Source organism: Ascaphus truei, unplaced genomic scaffold (assembly GCF_040206685.1).
Source record: "Ascaphus truei isolate aAscTru1 unplaced genomic scaffold, aAscTru1.hap1 HAP1_SCAFFOLD_1000, whole genome shotgun sequence".
Lineage (NCBI taxonomy): Eukaryota > Metazoa > Chordata > Amphibia > Anura > Ascaphidae > Ascaphus > Ascaphus truei.
This window is the reverse complement of record NW_027453864.1, coordinates 41,081-60,315: the sequence shown is the minus strand read 5'-3', so window position 1 is coordinate 60,315 and position 19,235 is coordinate 41,081. Positions and strand designations below refer to the sequence as shown.

General features: G+C 46.5%; 1 protein-coding gene across 1 annotated transcript in view; it reads right to left on the bottom strand.

The window, feature by feature from the left end:
- Positions 1–19,235, bottom strand: part of LOC142474877 (unconventional myosin-IXb-like) — a 115,956-nt gene that overhangs the window by 62,840 nt on the left and 33,881 nt on the right. The window contains exons 4-19 of the mRNA XM_075581021.1: positions 15,872–15,966; positions 15,172–15,234; positions 13,110–13,209; positions 12,821–12,921; positions 11,866–11,995; positions 11,292–11,381; positions 10,889–11,005; positions 9,995–10,129; positions 9,063–9,184; positions 8,288–8,429; positions 7,690–7,885; positions 6,673–6,748; positions 4,306–4,419; positions 3,687–3,726; positions 2,738–2,860; positions 1,312–1,392 (exon numbers count right to left, since the gene is read on the bottom strand). Coding sequence (XP_075437136.1) covers positions 1,312–1,392; positions 2,738–2,860; positions 3,687–3,726; positions 4,306–4,419; positions 6,673–6,748; positions 7,690–7,885; positions 8,288–8,429; positions 9,063–9,184; positions 9,995–10,129; positions 10,889–11,005; positions 11,292–11,381; positions 11,866–11,995; positions 12,821–12,921; positions 13,110–13,209; positions 15,172–15,234; positions 15,872–15,966 — 1,725 coding nt within the window. The remainder of the gene's footprint in view (positions 1–1,311; positions 1,393–2,737; positions 2,861–3,686; positions 3,727–4,305; positions 4,420–6,672; positions 6,749–7,689; positions 7,886–8,287; positions 8,430–9,062; positions 9,185–9,994; positions 10,130–10,888; positions 11,006–11,291; positions 11,382–11,865; positions 11,996–12,820; positions 12,922–13,109; positions 13,210–15,171; positions 15,235–15,871; positions 15,967–19,235) is intronic.

Here is a 19,235-nt window from a genome sequence, read left to right as displayed (position 1 = left end):
GGACTGCGTGTCATAGCATGTTAGGAGCACGCAGAGAACAGAACCCGCTGCTCAGGGACTGCGTGTCATAGCATGTTAGGAGCACGCAGAGAACAGAACCTGCTGCTCAGGGACTGCGTGTCATAGCATGTTAGGAGCACGCAGAGAACAGAGCGCGCTGCTCAGGGACTGCGTGTCATAGCATGTTAGGAGCACGCTGCTCATGGACTGCGTGTCATAGCATGTTAGGAGCACGCAGAGAACAGAGCCCGCTGCTCAGGGACTGCGTGTCATAGCATGTTAGGAGCACGCAGAGAACAGAACCCGCTGCTCAGGGACTGCGTGTCATAGCATGTTAGGAGCACGCAGAGAACAGAACACGCTGCTCAGGGACTGCGTGTCATAGCATGTTAGGAGCACGCAGAGAACAGAACCCGCTGCTCAGGGACTGCGTGTCATAGCATGTTAGGAGCACGCAGAGAACAGAGCGCGCTGCTCAGGGACTGCGTGTCATAGCATGTTAGGAGCACGCTGCTCATGGACTGCGTGTCATAGCATGTTAGGAGCACGCAGCGAACAGAGCGCGCTGCTCAGGGACTGCGTGTCATAGCATGTTAGGAGCACGCAGAGAACAGAGCACGCTGCGCAGGGACTGCATGTCATAGCATGTTAGGAGCACGCAGAGAACAGAACCCACTGCTCAGGGACTGCGTGTCATAGCATGTTAGGAGCACGCAGAGAACAGAGCGCGCTGCTCAGGGACTGCGTGTCATAGCATGTTAGGAGCACGCAGAGAACAGAGCACGCTGCGCAGGGACTGCGTGTCATAGCATGTTAGGAGCACGCAGAGATCTCAGCCAGACTTCTGAAGCCAGGAAGGGAGGATTCCCCATGAGAGCGCAGACACACCAACGCCTCAGGGAAACAACGTCTGGTTTTCCCAAACTGTATGATATATTATATATAATTTTTTTGAAAAAACACACACACACACACACACACACACACAATTAAAACTATAAATCTAATTTTCTAACATGTGAAAGGTTGGTGGTGAGGCTGTGTGCAAACTTCTGTACACACGGGCAAACTTTTTCAGCCACCTAACTGATAAAGGGAAAGCACCAAAAAACTATTCAATTACACAGCGCCCTATGGGGGAAAAGAAATAGTCTTCGTTCTTTCAGAGGTAACAAGTAAAAATGTTACATGGCGAGTGACCATTTTTAAAAGAAACCTAATTACATTGATAATTTGTGAACATTTCTCGGTCTGCCATGTGCCCATTTAGATGACATTTCCCTGATAACACAGGTGAGGACGGCCAGGTACCTTCTCTGCGTTAGATCGGATGCATCGGATGAAGAAAGGTTCAGCTTTTCCCAGTGTCTCCAGGAGCTTGTTAAGTGATGTCTGGAAGAGATCGGCCCTTTGTCACTCACGTGGCTGGTACTGAGCTACACTATATGTCAGCGTCATGCTATCTTACAAAGGGCAAGAACCTAAATGTTCAGTCCCAATGTTTGCCTGCGTGTCTAGGGCATAACATTCTGTATAGAGAAAAAGAGTCATGGGGAAGGGGCGGCCTTGAAGTAATGGGGCAACCTCTGAAGTGGGAGATCTCCACACAGGATATGCATCGCTATATTAACGAATTGCAGTGTGCGATGCAGTACGGAGGTCAAGACGTGTGTTGTGTAATGAATTGCAGCGTGCAATACAGTACGGAGGTCAGGACGTGCGTTGTGTAATGAATTGCAGTGTGCGATGCCGTACGGAGGTCAGGACGTGTGCTGTGTAATGAATTGCTGTGTGCAATGCAGTACGGAGGTCAGGATGCTTGTGTAATGAATTGCAGTGTGCGATACAGTACGGAGGTCAGGATGTGTGTTGTGTAATGAATTGCAGTGTACGATACAGTACGGAGGTCAGGACGTGTGCTGTGTAATGAATTGCCGTGTGCGATGCAGTACAGAGGTCAGGATGTGTGCTGTGTAATGAATTGCAGTATGCGATGCAGTACGGAGGTCAGGATGTGTGTTGTGTAATGAATTGCAGTGTGCGATGCAGTACGGAGGTCAGGATGTGTGTTGTGTAATGAATTGCAGTGTGCGATGCAGTACGGAGGTCAGGATGTGTGTTGTGTAATGAATTGCTGTGTGCGATGCAGTACGGAGGTCAGGATGCTTGTGTAATGAATTGCAGTGTGCGATATAGTACGGAGGTCAGGATGTGTGTTGTGTAATGAATTGCAGTGTACGATACAGTACGGAGGTCAGGATGTGTGTTGTGTAATGAATTGCAGTGTACGATACAGTACGGAGGTCAGGATGTGTGCTGTGTAATGAATTGCCGTGTGCGATACAGTACGGCGTTCAGGACGTGTGCTGTGTAATGAATTGCCGTGTGCGATACAGTACGGCGTTCAGGACGTGTGCTGTGTAATGAATTGCCGTGTGCGATACAGTACGGCGTTCAGGACGTGTGCTGTGTAATGAATTGCCGTGTGCGATGCAGTATTGGAGGTCAGGATGTGTGGTGTGTAATGAATTGCCGTGTGCGATGCAGTACGGAGGTCAGGACGTGTGCTGTGTAATGAATTGCCGTGTGCGATGCATTATTGGCGGTCAGGACGTGTGCCGATATCGTGCTGCTCACACTGCATGTATTGATCACTCCTGACTGTATTCTAACGTTTAAAAGTCCTGTGCACATTTAGCGAGATAGACAATGGATTCCTGGGGCGGGGGAGACGCACCTGAAACTGGGCGCCGATACTCGGTGGCTTCTTCTTCTTGTGCAGGTGGAGCAAGGACTTGGTTGTGCGATCATGAAGTGTCAAACTCACAATCAGCTTCAGAGACTGCGAGTCCAGCAGGTTCTGTTTAGAAACGGAAGATATATAGAAGTATAATATTTTCCCAGTATTTTCTATGTATACCTATAACCTGACTTTTGTTTTTCCATAGCTATAAAGAATATCATGATTTGTGTTACAGTGTACTATAGGCAACAGGGTAATGGCATGTATATGAATGAATTTTTTTCTCTGAACTCTTTCAGCTTACTAAAACGATGATCTGTTGTTCCTTCGTTAGGGAAGGGCCCCTTGCTTTCTTGCTTTTCTTCTTATCTGTTAAACCCCCTTTGAGTAGTTAGGCGAGGGAAGGATGTAGCTGTGAGTGTGCCATACATCATATCTTTCCTTTTGTTAGTTTGCAAAATAGAATTGGTAATTATGTAGAAATAAATGCCTGATTAAGTCATATGGGCAGACATTGCAAAATTTGTATGTACGCCTTTCTTTTGAGTATGAAGTAGACTGATGGGGGCATATATGTTAGTGCCTTTGTGTTAACTAAGACAGCAATGTTCTGATTTGTATTAAATGCCCCCTTACTAATAGCTGTTGCAATAAAGGTCTCTAGACAAATTGCTTAACCAAAATACGAAGAAATAAGTGTGGGACTCCGCGACAGTTACCACGTTACAAAGAGACGTGTGAATGGGCCAGCGATCAGCAGATGGGGCGTAAACCACTCCCCTTTCCTAAAACGTAGAGAGGTCCCTGTCTCAAGGAAGACTCAAGTTTTCTTCCATGCCCCGGCTAACGGCTACATCAAACATCACAAGACTCGTTAGTCAGGATCCACAAGACATGTTGTAGCTCCTTGAGAGCAGGATTTCATGCACAGAGGTGTTATTACCTTGGGAATGAGCTGCTTTTGGCGGATACCTTTACTTTTCCTGTTGAGATATTAAAGGATAATAGTGTTAGAAGCTGAGCCTACCTCCAAATAACTGTTAGTGTGTTTAGTTAGCACTTTAGTTGCAGTTAGTCGCTGTCACCTATTACTTCCCAGTTAGGTGTTGCATTCGGTTAGTTTGGCAGCGGCCTCTGCAAGCAATTACGGTGATTAGCTCTGGTCTGGTCAGTGCGTGCAGGTCACACACTGCACTGCGTGTATCACAGGCAGCATTACAGCATATTAGCAGGCAGGGGGCAGCAGAGACCATCGAGACAGGAGTGAGACTCCGTTGTGTGTGTTTGTAAACATAGATAGTACATGTGCACACGTGTAAAAGAATGCTCAAACACACACACATTTATATACATAGCACCCAGGCAAGTTGTCTTTTGTTAGTATGTATGTATGTATGCCATTTCTTTCATGGGCTGATAATCCCCTTTTAGTAGGTCACACAAAGCAGATCCCAATAGCTTTTGCGGCACTGAACCCCTATGCTGCAGCACATGGCTTTATTGCTGACCCTCCCGGCTCCGGGGGGGGTCAGTCAGACCCAGCGACTCCCTCACACACTCACAGGGGCTGGAGGCGGGAGTGCTGACGCAGGGTAAGGGACCGGAGCAGCTCTGCTGGGTCCTCCCCCTGCCACGAGAGGCCTTTAATGCTGCTGACCAACTGAGCATGCAGCCCCCTGACAGCACCAGGGGGTGAGAGGCAGAGAGACACGTTATAAACCTCACCCAAGCAAGGGGTACAACCACCGATACACAAACACACACACACATCGCAGTCAAGAAAATAACAAGTATTATAAGCAGTTGATGTTGATGGGGGGGCATGCATTGAGAGTTCATGTTATAGCCCTTCCTACAGCATGCAGTTTCCCTTACTCAGAGGAGCGAGTGTGGCGATGACACTGCCAGCACTTACCATGTGACAGCACCCACGCTGATCCCACATACAAGGACTGACCAGCCTGGATATAATCTGCATCTCAGTGCTGGAGACTTTGGCCCATATTTACTAAGCAGTGCTACTCCTTAAAGCAGCAGTCCGCATTGTTCATTTTTATTCTCTCTGCTTCAACAGAGCTCCTCTCGCCCTTTCCAATGCAGTTTTTATTTTGAAATCTGATGCTTCGTTCAGGAGTTATAAACCATTTGCAAAACGAAGCGCGGTTAAAATGAAGCTCTCCCAGAGCCTAGGGAAGACTAAGGGTTGTCATGGTAACTTGAGATGAGAAATCATGTTTTTTGAACACTAGGGGATCCCCCCGCCCCCTCCATTTAAAAGAAATTAATTTAAATGGGGCAGATTTAGATAATGTAGTCAGAATGTTACTGCCCGTTTCTGCGCTGAACGGGATCTATGAAGAAGTTGAACGGCTTTCTGCCGTCATCAGTGACAGAACGATCATGTGATCGCCAGTGCCGGAGGGGTCGTGACACTCAACGGGTTAGGACATCTGCCAGTCGCATTTAGTAATTATGGCCCTAAATGGGGTGTAAAGTTGTCTAACAGCATGGAAGCAACAACGCTTAGTAAACATGGCCCTTTATCCAAAATATAGCTGCTCGCAGGAGTAGGGGAACCACTTTGAAATGGTATCATGGAGGTAAATGGATTCAAGTGTGTGTGTGTGTGTAACTGTCACATGGCGAGCGTGGGGGTCTCCCCTCTCTCCCCTGGGTGGTGACACCCGCCACTCCCTCCCACTTACTTTTTACTCTCATAACTATCTATGATGTCTTCAAATACATCGATATCGTAATCCGAGGAGCATTCAAAGGAGAAATCCAGCAGAGAACGGCTGTGAGGGGGAGGGGAAGACGGCCCCCGGAGAGGGAAGCGGAAAAATAAGAGTGTTCTGGTGAAAGTATATTCACGCTTACGCTGCCAGGGGGATCCGCAATGCATTGCTTGGCTCTGGCAGCGATGGGGTGAACGGGCCAGTTGAACCAGTGAAAGGTTTAAAGGGTCACATCTGGGTGACTGGTGTCGTTATTACAGAAATCAGAAGCCCAGAACTATTTTTTCAAGTTATTTTAAAATTAGACTTGGTTTGTAAACACGGGGAGCAGAGACTTAGGAGGGGGGCGATTTTGTCTGGCTGCTCCATTCTGTGTGATATGTGCAGAACAGGAGATTGCACAGGCAAAAAACTCCCCCCCCCCCCCCCCTTATAGGCCCTAACACGGACAGGGTGGGCTAGGGCAGGGGCACTCAACTCCAGTCCGCAATCCCCCCCCCCAGGAACATCCTGAAAATCTGACATGTTGGGGGGTGGGGGCTTGAGGACTGGAGCCCCTGGGCTAGAGGTTGAGTAAACACTTGATTGACAAACTTCCCGTAGATAATAAAGTTCTTAATTTGCAAAGAAACAGGCAAATCTTTGCTTTAAGTCAGGTTACATTTAAAGGAAATAATGGCATTGCAAGGCTGGTTTCCAAATGTTGTGTTGTGCAAACCAACATGGATTGCAAACCCTGTAATCCATATAAATCCCATTTTAAAACACACACACCCACACCTTATCGTGAACCTTTTAAGGTCCTTTTAGTTCCCGGGCCTGTAACACTGCTGTAGCTTGTTTAATACCCCTTATATTTTAGGATAAATAAAGAAGCTTTTAACCACTATTAAAAGTTTCTCATCACAGAAGCAACAGGAATGTGATCAATGTAATTCAAACATTTGAAAAGACTTAATAAAAAACGGAATATAAACAGAGCGCTGGAAATATATTCAAAGTGCAACACACACACACACACACACACACACACACACACACACACACACACACACACACACACACACACACACACACACACACACACACACACACACACACACACACACTTTTATTTCCTTTGTTACAATGCATTTACATGTGACACAGGTCTCTCCAGCTGCAGAGGGGGAACAAATATTAACGCCTTCTCACCGGTAAACTTTCTCCATGGGGGTGTTCGATCTCTGTAGCTCACCTAGTGGGACTCTGGCCCCTTTTCGTACCACGCCTGCGTGTGAAGGAAGAGACCAGGAATAAGTTTAACAAGCCGGGCTGTATCTTTGCACCCATTAACCCTTTGCAGATCACCATTGCTGGCTACCTCTGGCAGTGAAAGTGTTTGATGATTGCAGATATGGTAAGGGACAAAGAATAACAATACAAGTGCGCAACTAAAATGAATTAATAATTGTGATATGATAGTGATTAAATAATACCACTATAGACCCAAGTGAGTGTCATATAATAACTGTGTTACCAGTCAAATAAATGGAGCGTCTGCTGCTGCACAAAGGGTAGCCCAAGACCCTGGGTAACTAGACAAGACAAAACAAAGAACAGCACACAATGCTCATCGTGAAATATATAAGTACAATTTTATAATAAAAATGGTTCAAGGTTTTGCGTACATAAAGCAAGTGGAAAACAGGCACAGAATATAACACTGGTATCACGATGAGCGTTGTGCGCTGTTCTTTGTTTTGTCTTGTCTATGGTAAGGGACATACTAGATGGGAGGTAGGTTCCTTCTGCGTGTCAACCTGCAGCAGGAAGAACAAACTATTAACCCAAAGGCAGGGACAGATGGAAACCCAGAATCTGTCACTCACCTGCAGGGTCCCACAGGCACAACGGCCTATGCAGTCTCACTGCAAGATGACTGACAGAAGAGAACACGAGTCTGTCCCATCCCTGCAGTGTGACAGACAGAAGGCACCTATAACTCAACCACTCTGAACCTCCCACCGCAGGATGACAGGGACAGACAGAAGGGACCCCCATGCCGTCTTCCCCTCCCATCTCAGTGACAGAAGTGACCTATGCCTCATGAAGTGTCACTTTCCCCCCATGGTGACAGGGACACAAACAGAATGGAACCACAGATCACACCTTCTGTCCCTTCCACAAAAGACTGACATAGTGACCAATGACCTATTGAAACGGTCATACCAGCTGTTCTCTCTGCCCGCTGCCTCCCGGCCTCATTAAGCACGGCCATCGCCCGGATCGCCGCCCGCAAGACGGACCAGCGGAAAACAGACACAGGATCCATCCCAATCAGCTCTCGGATGTATGCGCTGTCACTGCTCCGCAGGAGAGCAACGATGTCCGGTCTCATGTAATCCGTGTTCTTCTCCCGGAAATCCTGCAGCAGAAAGACGCAGGAGCGGTGGTGTAGTGGTTAGAGAGCTGATCTCAGAAAGAGAACAATTCCTTCAAGGGTCAGTCTCTCTGGCGAATGTCAACTAAGGATAGCGACATGTTTTATGGTGAAGGCAGATTAACCCTTACTTGGAAAGGGGGAAAATTGGACAGATGGGAAACCAATGGTTTTGGGATAGAGGTTTAAAAATCTTTATCTAATGTATTTTGGCGATCAGACTGTTTGCTAGTCCTTAAAGGTCAAGTTATTAGCTTAGCTCTGTCTTTTGTTTAAAAAATAATTCCAAAGCAGTCATTAGTCAGACGAACATAAGTAGCTGACATACAGAATTCACTGGTCCCTGTGAAAAGGGAAACATTAATGTACACACACACACACACACACCTTGATCTGGTACTTGACTTTCCCCGCAAAGTGCCATATGACAAACGCAGGCTCCATGACGGGTGTGCCCACAAAGAACTTGTTCTCCTCGTGCTGCTGCTTGAACTTGGCGAGAAGGGTGTTGTACGTAGCGTGGGGGAAGCTGGAGGGGCCAAGAAATAAAATGGGCAGATAAACAAGAGTACACAACAAAATCTTTACACGGGCACAATACACGTCACTAAACGGAAATCAGTGTTTTTTTTAGTAATGGAAGTATATATTTTGGGGTCACTGCACCCGTCTCCAACTCTCCTCCGCACTTTATCTTCTGTATCCCCCTTCCGGCTATGAAAACATTTCATAAAAAAGTGGGAAAAATGACAACAGCTTGATTGTCTTGTTTAATGTCAAATACTGGCCATATATTTTTAGCAACCCCCACTTTGGATTACGTTAGCGGGGGGAGAGGACTGAACTCGTTTTTGAATATTCCGCGTCCTCCTGCTGCTCACAGCGGAGCGCTATATTTTTGCTCACAACGCCCCAAGAACAGCTGCCCCCCTCTCTGCTACTTCCAGCTCTGATGGGCCCAGAACCCCCCCCCCTCCCCAGCTCAGAACATACCAGTGCCCCCTTTCCTCCTGTCTGTATCCCCACTGAGGATCCCAGCCTCCTCACCTCTGCTCTAGCTGCCCACATCTCACCTGCCCCAGAGAATGTGCCAGATGCCCACCCTTTCCCCCTATGATGCTGCCCCCCCAGACACTCGGAGCGTCCCGGATGTTGCACATACTTGCTTTCCTCATCCAGAAGGTAGAAGAGGCCGGTGGGTTTCTTGCTGATTAAGTGGATGCAGGCCACATTGTCCGTGTAATCTATATTGTGCCAACTGATCCCTTCACTCTGATACTCCTCCTGCACGGACACAGCAACACGTTACAATACGGCCTACTGCATCTCTTACAGAAGGACTGAGCATAAAGGAAAAGGTAGTGGAAGCAGAAACCCGTCTCCCAGCAGAGGCGTTAAGATGTTTTAGGAACAAAAGAAGAGAAATTTGCAAGACTGGATTAACCCCTCGAGTGACAGAAGGGTCACTGCATTTGCAACGTGTTACGTCAAGGAAATAGGGTTTAATATCCCTTAACGCCATCTGTTGCTCAGTTTCCATGAATGAATGGGAGCTTTTAGTAGCGAAGTGGACAAATTAATAAAGCAAAATGGTAATAATTGGGACAACTTAATTGGGACAACTGACCCCCGTTATTTTCAGATCCTGGGACCCCCACAGTTTCTGAGAGATTTACAGTTTTCTGTGCCAATGTTTCACCTCCCTCATTCACACTTCAAAATGGTCAACAAACTGTGGGCCAATAGGAATCCGCAAGAAAATGCGGTTGCAGCTTCCTATTGGCTGGCTGCGAGCGACATCTTTGATTTGAATAACATGGGAGTGCACCCGAATTGAAAGAGAGGGTATTGGACACTGGGTTATTTTCACTCTCGGGATCAGAACCCATTTTTGGGGGCAGGATTGCTGCTTTAATACACTGAGAAGTTGTTAGCTGGTTAGAGAAGCATTACCAGGCGCATGGACGTGTGTTAGATATATATTGCTCTTCTCCCAGCACTGATTATTTAGACCGGATGCTTTTTGCAGCAGTCACTGCCCATACCCCTTCGCACCATCACTCTGCCCACTCCCTGGCAGCTTTGCCTCCTCACCTGCTCCAACTTGAAGATGTGCTGATTGAAGTAGTACTGGAGCTGCTCGTTTGCGTAATTAATACAGAACTGTTCAAAGCTGTTGTTTTTGAAATCTTCGAACCCAAAGATGTCCAGGACGCCAATGGATAAACACTGATCAAAACAGGATAGAAGCGAGGAAAAAAAAAAAGTTAAACACGCATGGGTATAGCGGTTCCCCACAGACACTCCCAGAGGTTTGGGCCATGTCCCAATGGCGCTCTGGCTCTCCACAAACACCACCACATTGTAATTTTAAGTTTGAGAATAGAGCAGAGCCGCCTCAGTTTCCCCGGAGACGTGGCCGGGGGTAAAAATAACCCAAGCCTGCCCTTGCCACTTCAGGAGTTGGTGACCTTCCCTTAAGGGCGCTGCAAGGGTTAAAGGTGAAGTCTCTCCTTAAAAGTAGGTTATATGCAAAGGAATTAGCCCCAGTTGCAATACAGACAGGCTTCTGGGGGAGAGGGGGGGGGCGCCTTTTAACATATGCTGCACGTTTTATAGTGGGGATTGTGATCTGTGCGGGACCACAAACTAAATGGGAGGATTGGGGGGAGGGGGGAGAGAGAGAAGTGCAAGCCAAATGGAAAGGGGTCCTCCTCCTTTTGTTTCCAACTAAGGAAGCAACCCTGCGAGCTCAGGAAAGCCGTCGCGTAATCGCTACAATCAGGGGGTCAGCGGCATCAGAGGCGATTGGTCTGAGACACGAAAAGGGTTAAAAGCAGCAGCCCCCCCCCCCCCCCCCCCACCCCGTTAGGCCAGCAATGCATTGCTCTGCTTGGGTTTCTGTTCTTCTACTGCTCTGCAATGCATTGGTGACAAACCTGCACCCGTACCCCAATATACCGACACTCTCCCTACACCCTCTCTTACGTTCACAGACTCCTCCACATCCTTCTTGTTGAGTAGAGCGTGGTTTATCCGCAGAACTATCCAGTCAAAGAGCGCGCTGTACAGAGACTTTGCCATGGAGTCCCGAGCGGTAATGGCCTGGGAATACGAAGAGAGAAAGACGCGCTGAACGAGCAAATAACCTTCCCTGCCATCCCAGGGCTTCTGTTCTTCTCTCAAGCACAGTTCCACGTTTTTACTTCCAATAGTTCCAATTTTATTTTCGGCTGCTCTTAAAAATGGCTGCCACCATACCTTCTATGCACCACTTTATGTCAATAGCAATACAGAATTAAGTCAGCTTGGTAATGTGTCAGTTCATCCTGCTGTTTAACCACTTCAATGCTGGAGGCCCAGACAAGTGATCTCTCCTGCACCCACTGACCTCATTGAGGCTGTACGGTAATATCAGCTTCTCATTCACGGTGACTGTTTTCCGCTTGGTAAGAGCCTCCACCAACAACTCCCTCTTCACCTGTTGGAATAAAACAAGAGGGGGGTGACTCAGACCCTTCGTCCTTCAAGAGGGCGCGTCTCACAAGAGACGGGCGCGTCCCCCCGTAAGGTAATATCATGGGTGCAGGAAAACTGGAATTTACAGGGAGATGGGGCAGATAAGTGCAGGACACAGATGTGAGAGCATCAGGGACAGATGAACCCCAAAACAGATTAACCCATTTAGTGCAGGAAAGGACGGGCAGTGTGTTGGGGAACCTGGCCTTGACTAGGTTAACTTAAACCCTACCTCTCTGTCACGTTCTTTCTAGTGCCCTTATACTATAACACTTGGTTGCTCACTGTCCCCATATCCCTCCTATCTGTCCTCTCTGCTCCAGATCACCCAGGCCACCCCCTTTTCTTGTCACTGTCTTCTGTCCCTTTCCTGCATGAGAGAAGAGGACAGGCCGAGGGCAAAAGGGAGGCACTGTATGCCCAGCACTGTGCGGGATGGACGCTACCTGCAGAAGCTGCGACAGTGTGTCCAACACCTCCGGGGGTCCAACATCCAGACCCTCGTCCCTGCCCGAGGTTTTCTTCTTATAGGTGACGTTACCCAGGTAAAGAATCGCAGACAGCACTGAAAATATCCTGAATACAGGAAGAAAAACAATGCAGACTATGAATGTGATCTACAGTTGGCTCTCAATTGAGACTGGGTGAGGGAGCAAGGTGGTTATTTACTAAAAAGGCGCAGTAGCCCTGAACAGGTGCAATCCCTTGTAACCGACATGGAATAAAAAAAAATATATATATATATATATATATATATATATATATATATATATAATGGACTTGCGTAAAGAAATGTAAACACAAAAATGTACACGATTTTGCATTGCTTCTCATTGAGGGCCTCTAAATGCAGGGACACTTGTCAAACGAATGTTTACTCAAGAGGGTTATATCACTATGTATCCCTCTTTCTTTTCATAGTCTCTAATTGTAGAAGGGCTGGCTAGGTGGACTGACCAGCATCCCCTTGATTCAGAAGAAGAAACCAAAATCATCTTTGCTTTAACCATTACACCACCCAGGTACATCCTGGCCACTTATTCGTTTTCTGGGGTGCAGCCTATGGAGCGGCCAGTCCAGTTGAAACGGCAGTGGACCACCCACCCTCCACTTCCATTACTGACATCCAGGGCCTGGTTGGGTCATGTGACCGCTCACATGACGAGGAAGTGCCAGACGCCCTTTGGCTTTGTAAAAGTTAAAGGGTTGAGACAAAAAATAAATAGCAGCGAACTGCCAAGGGAGCCAGGTTGTTTAAAAATTAAAATTTTTATTGATAATACAATCACCCAAAGGAGGTGTAGGACCTCCCACGCGTTTCGCACCCTACGGTGCTTTATCAATGAGTTCTTATTTTTACAAACCAACAGAGCTTGCACTTCTAAGTTTTAAGATACTCACTGTTTCTTTGTGGCTGGGAGGAAACCAACCATTTCCATGGCTTGTTTCAAACGTTCAAAGTCATGCCGCAGATCCTCCCCCTCCTCCACCTTAAAGTTGTTCTGGAGAGAGAGAGAGGAGGCGGCATTAGTGCATTACCAAACCTTGCAATCGATTAGGGCCCCCCTTTTCCTTCTGCATCACCATCACTCCATGACATCACCTGGCTCAGCACCACTCAAATAGCTCATTACAGTGCTTTGATCTTGACAGTTGGGAATGAAGCAGCTTAAAGTTATCTGCCAATTACCTGGTTGAGGTAGAAATAGTCTTCCGGCTGCTTGAGCTGGAACTCTCTCCTCTCCTCTTCCGAGATTCCCAGGAGCAGGTAATAGAAGACATGGTAATTCCTGCAGGAGGAGAGACGGAGCTCAGAGGCATTTATTTATTTATTTATAAAATATTTTACCAGGAAGTAATACATTGAGAGTTACCTCTCGTTTTCAAGTATGTCCTGGGCACAGAGTAAAACAAATAATACATGGTTACAAATACAGTTACATAAATGAACAAGGTATACATTTATATACAAGACATTGCATGCACAGTTAAAGAAAATATATATTATGAGCGTATGAAACAGTTACAGACCAGATTAAAGTGTGAGACAGCCTTAGATTTGAAAGAACTTAAGCTGGTGGTGGATATGAGAGTCTCTGGTAGGTTGTTCCAGTTTTGGGGTGCACGGAAGGAGAAGGAGGAACGTCCGGATACTTTGTTGAGTCTTGGGACCATGAATAGTCTTTTGGAGTCTGATCTCAGGTGATAGGTACTGCATGTGGTAGGGGTGAGGAGCTTGTTCAGGTAGCTGGGTAGCTTGCCCAGAAAGTATTTGAGGGTGAGACAGGAAAGGTGAACTTTGCGCCTAGACTCTAGTGATGACCAATCTAGTTCTTTGAGCATTTCGCAGTGATGTGTGTTGTAGTTGCATTGGAGAACAAAACGACAAATTGAATTGTAGAGGGTGTCAAGTTTGCTAAGGTGGGTTTGAGGAGCCGAGCCATATACTATGTCTCCATAGTCAATAATTGGCATTAGCATCTGCTGTGCAATACGCTTTCTGACCAGGAGACTTAGGGAGGATTTGTTCCTGTAAAGTACCCCTAGTTTGGCATAGGTCTTGGTTGTCAGGGTATCAATGTGCATCCCGAATGTTAAGTGGGAGTCAAACCATAAGCCCAGGTATTTAAAACTAGTGACAGGTGTTAGGGTGGTTTTAGCGTTGGTTCTAATCAGGAGCTCAGTCACTGGAAGCTTTACAAATTTAGTCTTGGTCCCAAATACCATTGTTACAGTCTTGTCAGTGTTTAAAAACAGTTTGTTTTGGGAAATCCAGTTTTCGAGTCTCAAAAAGTCAGACTGAAGTATGTGTTGAAGGTCAGAGAGGCTATGGCTGTGTGCATACAGGATTGTGTCATCTGCATACATGTGTATTGAGGCTTCCTTACAAGCTGTGGGAGGAAGCATGCAGGGGAGAGTAAAGCTGCGGCCATAGTGTGCAAGTAGGCGGGCGCTCGCCTGTCGCCTGAGTGATTTGTGGACTCCATTCAAGCGCGCAATGGGCAGGCCTGGCCGTGACATCACCAGGCTGGTTGGCCCTGATTGGTTGAAACGCTCGCGAGACGCAGCCTTCGCATAAAAAAAAATCTATTTTTTGTCTCCTCCAAATCCTGCTGTACCGTCGCGGGCAGCTTGGCCGGACTGGTGCACTTATATGAATTTGTTCATGCGCACAATCGCGTGCACTATGTCCGCAGCCTAACAGGGGTGGGAGGTTCAACTCATGTAAAGGGCAGGAAGCAAAAGAACGTAGTTACTATGTCTCTATGCTGGGACTGTGCTGTAGTAACGTGTGTCGATCTATAATTTTAAGTCCATGACCCAAGTCGCTAAACATCATTCAGTGGCCCTGTATGCAACAAGCCTGAAGTGGGAAAGCCAATGGCATAGGAGCATGGCATTGCTCGCATTGGCGAAGCCCATCTCACACACACACACACACACACAATCTTAACCCAGTTACGAGTCCCTATGTCTGCTACTTTTAAACCAGGTGTCTCAAACTCTTCGACTGAGTCACCTGTGATGAAGCAGGGATATCCATAAAACGTGGCCTGTTGGTCGTCCTTGAGTACCGAGTTTGAGACCCCTGTTCTAAACCATCTCACTTGGACAATAGATTAGGTACAAGGAAAGAGACCTTCTCCTGAAGAGTTTATAAATAGTGTATTAACAGCTTTTCATGATAATGCATTGTTTTTCTATAGTGCCACTGGCAGTCAGAGAGCGATTCTCTCGGGTTAAATCCCTACCTTTCGTTCTTTTCTTGAGAGACCAGGCGAGATTTTTCTAGAAGGTATTTTTCCACCACAGCCCTGTAAGAGAAGAATCGATAAAACGCAGGAATGAGGACTCTGTATGAGTGGGGTCACAGCAGGCAGCTGTGAAAACCCAAGTTCACAGTGCTAGGAGAATCATCACCATAAAACATGCTGGAAAGAATTTTACAGTCTTACTGGCTTCCCTAAACAAATCCAACAGTGCTAAAAACAAAGATTTGTCTGCTTCCGTTTTATTGGCAATTAAATGCAAATTGCCTTTTTTTTAGGGTCTTTGAATAGGAAAGGGTTTGTCAAATCAAGTGTTTTAGTTATCCTTTCCACCCTGCCCTCAGAGAACCAAAGAGAGGGGAATGGAGGATAGGGGTGGGACGACAGTGGGGGGCTTTGCCTGTGCAAACTCTTGTGGAACACAGTGATATCAAACAAAATGTGATCCCTTAATCATGTCACTGCCATCAGTACACTTTGGTGTTAGGAGAGATTGATCCTATAAAAGCATCACAGGTCACACTGTTAGAGTATCCCCTACCGTACTCTTTCCTTAATATATTAAACCTGTCCTGTTTGAGCTCCCAGATATTCGGTAGTGTTATCTCTGTGTACACCGGTCTCCTTACCCCCGCACAATGCCACCCACTCCCCACCCCCACCTCGCCCCCTTCCCACTCACCCCCGCACGATGCCACTCTCCAGATAGTTGACCTGAATGAATTTCCCAAAGCGGCTGGAGTTATTGTTGTGCGCCGTTTTGGCGTTTCCAAAGGCCTGGAAGAAACAGGAACAGAAGAGAGTCAGAGACAGAGCCCTAACCAAGATAGGAGCCAGGGAATCGGAACCAATTACAGAACTCTTGACCCATTGACACAGATGGCTGAGATTTCTGATCTCATTGAAGTCTAGAGGAGCACACAACGTGCAAGGACATGATACTGTTGAAGTCTATGGGGGAAGGGATGCAAGAGGGCGATCCTATTGACATTGAGGAGGGCAACTGATGCATTTAAGGGGACGTTCCAGCTGAAGTCTATTAGGTGTAAAGAGCAAGAACCCACTGAAGTTTATAGGGGGCAATAGATGTGTGTTAAAGGGTGATCGGGCAGAAGTATATGGGTGTTACTAGCATGTGTAGGTTCCATATTCCAGCATGTGTAGGTTCCATATTCCAGCGAAGTCTGTGGGGTGAAACAGTGGGTGCAAAGGTATGATCCTACTGAACTCAAAGGGTTCAGTATTGCCGTGTGTAAGAGGGTTATCCCGCTAAAGTCTATAGGACCAGAGTATCTAGTGTGTCCAAGAGGGCAACCCTGCTTTTTTTTTAAAGGGCAAATGTAACAGAAGAGTTAACCCCCTCATTGCTGGTGTCGGCACCCAAGGCACTAACCCCTTTGCTCGAGAAGTGGCCAGCAACACCCAGAGAGAATTCCATCTGAAGTTTAAATCAAGCGCAGTTTCAAACTTCACACACTAAATAAATTTTGATGTTTTTCCCCCTGATATCTTGTGTTCTGAGGCAGTAATTCCATGTATGTATGTATTTCGAGAGATGTCCACAGTTTTGTGGGTGAGGTCATCTGTCTGGTATGTGCGGCCCCACAGGCAGAGCCCTGTCCAAAATAAAGCAAGTATCCAGGAAGGAGAGTTGGAGCACTACTATGTAAAATAAATTGCTAGAGAGTGTGTCCCAAAAATTAGAGGTTTATTGGGTCAGAGCATGGCAAACAAGAAAAAAATGAGCCCTCAGGCCCCCACCGACATGTTTCGAGCTTCCGCTCTTTATCAATCAAAGCAAGACACCAGGGGTGATGCTGAAGCCCCCCCCCCCCCCCATTACACTGGTTTTCTAGTTACATAGTAGATGAGGTTGAAAAAAGACATATGTCCACCAAGTTCAACCCATGCTAAATTCAGTAGACACTTACCCTATAGTTGTATTTACAATAAATTGAGGAAGGCAAACAAAAAACCCCAGTGAAACATTAGGTCTCATAAAGGGGAAAAATTAATTCCTTTGCGATTCCAGTAATGGCTTCTCCCTGGTTCAACATCCTTCCCACGTTTACTTATTTGGTATATATCCCTGTATACCTTTCCTTTCTAAAAAGATGCCCAACCTTTTCTTAACGATATATATTGTATCTGCCATCACAGTCTACAGGAGTAATGAATTCCATATTTTAACTGCCCTTACAGTAAAGAACCCTTTCCTTTGTTGCTGGTGAAATCTCCTTTCCTCCAACCTTACGGGATAAATCTGTGTCGTTTGTACTGCCCTTGGGGGATGAATACAGGCATACCCCGGTTTAAGAACACTCACTTTAAGTACACTCGCGAGTAAGGACAAAATCGACTAATAGGCAAACGGCAGCTCACGCATGCACCTGTCAGCACGTCCTGAACAGCAATACCGGCTCCCTACCTGTACTGAAGCTGTGCGCAAGCGGGGAGACTATAGAGCCTGTTACACATGCGTTATTTACATCAGTTATGCACGTATATGACGATTGCAGACCAGTACATGCATTGCTAAGTGTTAAAAAGGTAGTGCTTCACTTTAAGTACATTTTCACTATACATACATGCTCCGGTCCCATTGCGTACGTTAATGTGGGGTATGCCTGTAGTTCTTTTAAAAGTTAATTGTATTGACCCTGAAATATATTTGTATATAGGAAAAAGGATGGGGGGGGGGGGGGAAAGGGGGACTCAGCACTCTTTGACCATACAAAAGATATCAAAAAATAGGAATACGCCAAAAAATAAAAATATTTAATCATGAAAGAACAAGAACATAACGCTGGAACAATGTCTTACACGTGAGCAGCAAAATAACCAACAGTGATCAAAACTCTCAAGGTGCAAGGAAAAATTGGGGGGCAACGTTTCGGGGTAATGACCCCTTCCTCAGGTCCATTCCCCAAGTTCCAACAGACCAAAGGTACTTCCCTATACCCTGTGCCCCAAACACAATGAAAAATCCCTAATGAGATCAGCTAGCAATACTAGATTCACAAAGAATGAGCAAATGCTAGGAGACAAAAAATGTCCAAAGCAACAAGAGGAGATACTGTATAATGCACTTGATCCAGATGAATCTGTCACTGTCCTGCGAAAAGTTGCTCTGTCTCTCAACCTCCTGCTGCTGAAGAGGGTTTGCTGCTAGAGCTGCCGTCTGATCCAGATTGAAGTATGCTGCCGGGAATGACATCACAGGTGGGCGGGATGAGGCACAGCTGTCTATTGGTGCAGCCGTCTGCCAAGCGTCGTCCAAGGTCCGCCGCAAAGTGGAAGAGAAGATAATCAAGTACTACAGTGTAATGCGCATGTGCACCAACTCATAATATTGGCTAGCCAATGCGTTGCCAAGCTGACATTCAGGGGAAGTCACCGAACGTATGCACATGGGTATGCGCATGCGTACATCTAGCAGATTATACTGCAAGCTTCCTCCGTTGTCACGGTGATGACCGGTATAGTGAAACAACGAGCCAGGCCATCGAGCAGAGTGAATGCAGTCAGCAAGAACAGCATATCTCCAAGGGGCATAAGAGGCAAAGGGAGACATAAAAACTAGTGTAAATTAATAACCACATATACATTCTTTCAAAAGTCAAAGCACACTCACAGTCTTACAACTCATTCAGTAGCCTAAACACATTAGAAGGGCCAATGTATAATTAACTGTGTATAAACTGTAAGCAATATGCTGTACGCAAATGATCTTGATGATGAGGAAGGCTTGCGAATTTCATGTCTGACATCAATGTATATGATATGATCTGAGCCACAACCAGTGTCCAGTGATAGAGGTGGGTAGAGACAACCGCAGTTCAAGGATGGATCACAGCACTTCCTGTCAATGGTGAACAGAAGGCATTAGGTCACATAATTCAGTAAAAGGAGCAACAACGCGGATACACCAGCGGACACGTCTGCGGACACGAGAGGCAATCAATGTGTTCCGTGTGTGTTTACTCACCGACCAGACAATCAGTGAGATACAGTAATAAACAGTTTAAAAATAACAGCTGAGGTCG